This window comes from Cucurbita pepo, chromosome LG20 (assembly GCF_002806865.2).
Source record: "Cucurbita pepo subsp. pepo cultivar mu-cu-16 chromosome LG20, ASM280686v2, whole genome shotgun sequence".
NCBI lineage: Eukaryota > Viridiplantae > Streptophyta > Magnoliopsida > Cucurbitales > Cucurbitaceae > Cucurbita > Cucurbita pepo.
In genome coordinates this window covers 4,000,256-4,004,030 of record NC_036657.1, presented here as the reverse complement: position 1 = coordinate 4,004,030, position 3,775 = coordinate 4,000,256, and the positions used below count along the sequence as shown (strand labels likewise).

At 32.8% G+C, this 3,775-nt stretch overlaps 1 protein-coding gene across 1 annotated transcript; it reads left to right on the top strand.

Moving 5' to 3' along the window:
* The first annotated feature begins 1,286 nt into the window (after window positions 1-1,286).
* LOC111782466 (lectin-like) lies at window positions 1,287-2,344 on the top strand. The gene is made up of 3 exons (XM_023663219.1): window positions 1,287-1,498; window positions 1,600-1,706; window positions 1,794-2,344. Exons 1-3 carry the CDS (start codon window positions 1,331-1,333, stop codon window positions 2,173-2,175), a joined length of 657 nt encoding a protein of 218 aa, XP_023518987.1. The 5' UTR covers window positions 1,287-1,330; the 3' UTR covers window positions 2,176-2,344.
* Window positions 2,345-3,775: the final 1,431 nt, after the last annotated feature.

Below are 3,775 nucleotides of genomic sequence, written 5' to 3'. Positions count from 1 at the left end.
TAAAACTTAAGTGTTCGAATATGAATAAATAAATGTGATTAATGTACAATATCGACGAATAAATAATTCTAGAAAAATTATAACTTTCAACAAAATAACGGTTCTAATTTTATCTTTTTCGTATGTCAAATAGATTTTTTATTTAATATATATTTTATAATTTATTAACGAACAAAATATTATATTTAATTAATGTTTCATACAAAAATGAGATATAATCGCTTAAAGTATTATTTGAAAGTAATCTTAAAAAAATAAAATGGAATAAAGTGTTTTTTTTTGTATTTATAAATAATTAAAATATTTGTAATTTTTTATTTCAAAACACAAATATAAATGAAAAGTAAAATATATCTTTTAAAAGAATTAAAATGTCTTTCCATCTCTTTTACTGCATCATAAATGGAAAATAATATAAACACTCGAACCTTCCTTTTAAGGCATAAATAGTTCATATTCTAAATTTAATTTGTGGACTTTTTATTTTATAATTTATTCTTAGATTTATATAAAAATAAAATAATTAAAATAACCATTTGATTAATTCATTTTCATACCGTAGTAAAATCCTTTGAAACCTTTATATGACTGTAAGGTTAAAATAGAGTGTTGGTGGTCGAAAAAGCAGGTTGAGCCATTACAAGAACATCCATCTAGTTATAGCACAACCAAAGTAGCATATAGGGCGACAACCACCCAAGCAAGAAGTAATTAAAAAGATTTACAAACAAAAATTACTTTTATTTTTGGTTGGAGACTAACCCTTTTTTTTTTTATAAAAAATTAGATACACTGTCTAATGTAACATAAATTTAGGAAACAACTACAATTAAATTAATTATATGATTAAACATATAATTTTAACTAATTATAAATAATACGAACAATTAGTCGAATAATAGATTATCGGGACTTCCTACCATACATTATTTCCTAAATTAAAGTGAATAAATTTAACAAATAGAGTATTAATTTATTAGTATTTTCAACCTAGCATTTAATTTAATATATTCATAACAATAATAAAAATTACTATTTTGATCAACAAAAGAAAATGAAAGGAATATATCAAAAAGTGACGTTGATTTCTGAAAAGAAGATAGATTATTATGGAAGGTAAAAAAGCCTTCACTTTTGAATGAAATAGTATAAATAGGTCTAGATAGATACGTGCATGAAAAAAAAAGTGAAAATAACAAATATGCATGGCTTATCTTCAAAATATTGTACCAAAGAAGGGGTTATATATATCCCTTCTTCCCTCTCACTTTAACTCATATCTCACTTCAACTCATATCTCAATTCAGTTCATAAAAAAGAAGGCACCATAATGGACAACAAAGAGAGGGAAGCGAGAGAGAAATTAGGAGGAGAAGTGAAGCTTGGTCATTGCTTGGATGTTATTTTGAAGAATGCTGACGTAGCGCTGCACTATCCCTCCTTCGTTAAGCTTTATGACCAACTTGTTGCTGGGATCCTCTTGAACAAGGGAGCTATAGTAAGTGCAACTATATATATATATATATTAATTTCAACTTCACCTTTGTATATCATAAACATATTAAATCAAAATATTTGCTTTCTTTTCTTTTTACGCAGAAGTACATCTTTGATAAGAAGTTAAACAGCCATTGGTACTTTATATTTGCGAGAGCTCTCTCAATCGCCTGGATTGAAGATAAAAGATACTGGAAATGGGGATCCTGGTATAATTTTTAACTAATTTCTCAACGAAAAAAAATGATAAAAAGTTGATTTCTTGATCACTCACTCGGGCGTCTAAAAACTTGCAGTGGCAATAGCGAAGTTGCAGAACTTATTGAAGTATCTTGGCTGAACATTCGTGGAAAGATCAATGAGTCTATGCTCTCACCAAATATTGTGTATGAAGTAGCACTTCAGGTACAACTAAATGATAGAGCCTCTGGCTGGGATGCTCCTCTGAACATTGAATTGAAGAAGCCAGATGGGAGCAAGATAGTGCGCCAGGAATGCCTGTCGGGGAAGCCACGAAACCAGTGGTTTGAGATTGTTGTTGAGTACAAGGTAGGTAACCCTGGCTGTGGAAGTAGTGGCGAGATCGAGTTTTCCTTTTTTGAACATGGAGGGCATTGGAAGAGAGGGCTGCTCGTGAAAGGTGTTCGGATTGGAGCAAAGGGATGTGGTTGCTCATGATCAAAATAGTCTTGGTGTACACAATCTCTCTTTCTCAAACTCAAAGTACACTTATTTTGATGTTGAGGAAGGAGAGTTTGTGTTATAATCAAATATGAAAGAATGTACTAGTATGAAACAATAAATAATAGACCTTTTGTTTACGGGCAAGATGGTTAAGTTTTAAACCCTTTTTGTTTCAGATATAATAAAATATAAGTATGAACTAAATATAAAAATAAATAAATAAATATAAAAGTTTGGCTTCCAAATTCTCTTAATCGAAAAAATATCCAAATCTTCACTCATTTTATTAGCTCGATCTAGACCTTCTTTGCCCTCCGCTTCTTCATGAGAATTTCTCTAAATATTGAGGTTAAGCTAAAGGGGTAAAATGACCCTGTTGTAAAGCTCTATATAAGCTCAATTTTGAGGAACAAATTCAGCTTAATAAGTCTGTAAGGACGTGCTTCTTGACACATTTGTTATGTAAAGATCGGTACTCGACTCTAAAAAGGACGGGCAAATTTTTTGCGAAATAAAATAAAATAAAATAAAGAGAATTTAAAACATAGTAGACATTATAATTATATTATATCACAATAAAGTTCATACATTATTGGGAGAACTTGACATACAACTTGTTCTCTCCTAGGGTTGTTAGGACTTTTCGGAGGTGTTCTTGGTCCATTTTCAAGTATTCTAGGATGTCATCTATGAACACAATAACAAAGTGTCTAGACAGTCCTTGAACACTCAGTTCATTAATTCCATAAACACAGTTGGAGCGTTGGTGAGGCCAAACGACATCCCCACAAACTCAGAGGTGTTCTTGGTCCATTTTCGAGTATACTAGGATGCCGTCTATGAACACAATAACGAACGTGTCTAGACAGTCCTTGAACACTCAATTCATTAATTCCATAAATACAGTTGGAGCATTAGTGAGGCCAAACGACATCACCACAAACTTGTAAAGACCGTATCTTGTTCTAAACACCGTTTTTGGTACATCCCCTTCTTTAATCTTGATTTGATGGTACCCTGACCGAAGGTCTATCTTGTAGAATACCGTCGCCTCCTTAGGTTGGTCAAATAGGTCTTCTATGTGAGGGAGGAGGTACTTGTTCTTTATTGTCCTCTTATTTAGTTCTCCGTAATCGATGCACAGCGCATCGATCCATCCTTCTTTTTTACAAACAACACCGGCGCACCCCAAGGGGATACGCAAGGTCAGATGAAGCCTTTATCCAGTAGGTCTTGTAACTGTGCCTTCAATTCTTTCAACTCTGTTGCCGCCATGCGATAGAGTGCTTTGGAAATAGGCCCAGTTTCAGGCTCGAGTTCTATGACAAATTCTACCGCTTGGGAAGGGAGTATTCCTGGTAGGTCTTGCGAAAAACTTTTAGAAATTCGTTCACTACTAGTATAGTGTCTAGGTTCTTTTCCTTTTCTCTTACATCTATAACACATGCTAATATCGCCAAACCCCCTGGTTGAACTAGTCAGTTAGCTCATCATTGAGACTACCTTTGGGTAGTCTCAATGCATGTACCCTTAAACTTAAAGTTGGGTCCCGATAGTGGTGAAATTATCACTTCCTTTTTACGAAAGTCTATAC

Coding starts and splice junctions, on each gene's coding strand:
- LOC111782466 (XM_023663219.1), top strand. CDS start 1,331: ATGGACAACAAAGAGAGGGAAGCGAGAGAGAAATTAGGAGGAGAAGTG. Junction 1,499..1,599: donor TCTTGAACAAGGGAGCTATA/GTAAGTGCAACT, acceptor CTTTTTACGCAG/AAGTACATCTTTGATAAGAA. Junction 1,707..1,793: donor TACTGGAAATGGGGATCCTG/GTATAATTTTTA, acceptor AAAAACTTGCAG/TGGCAATAGCGAAGTTGCAG.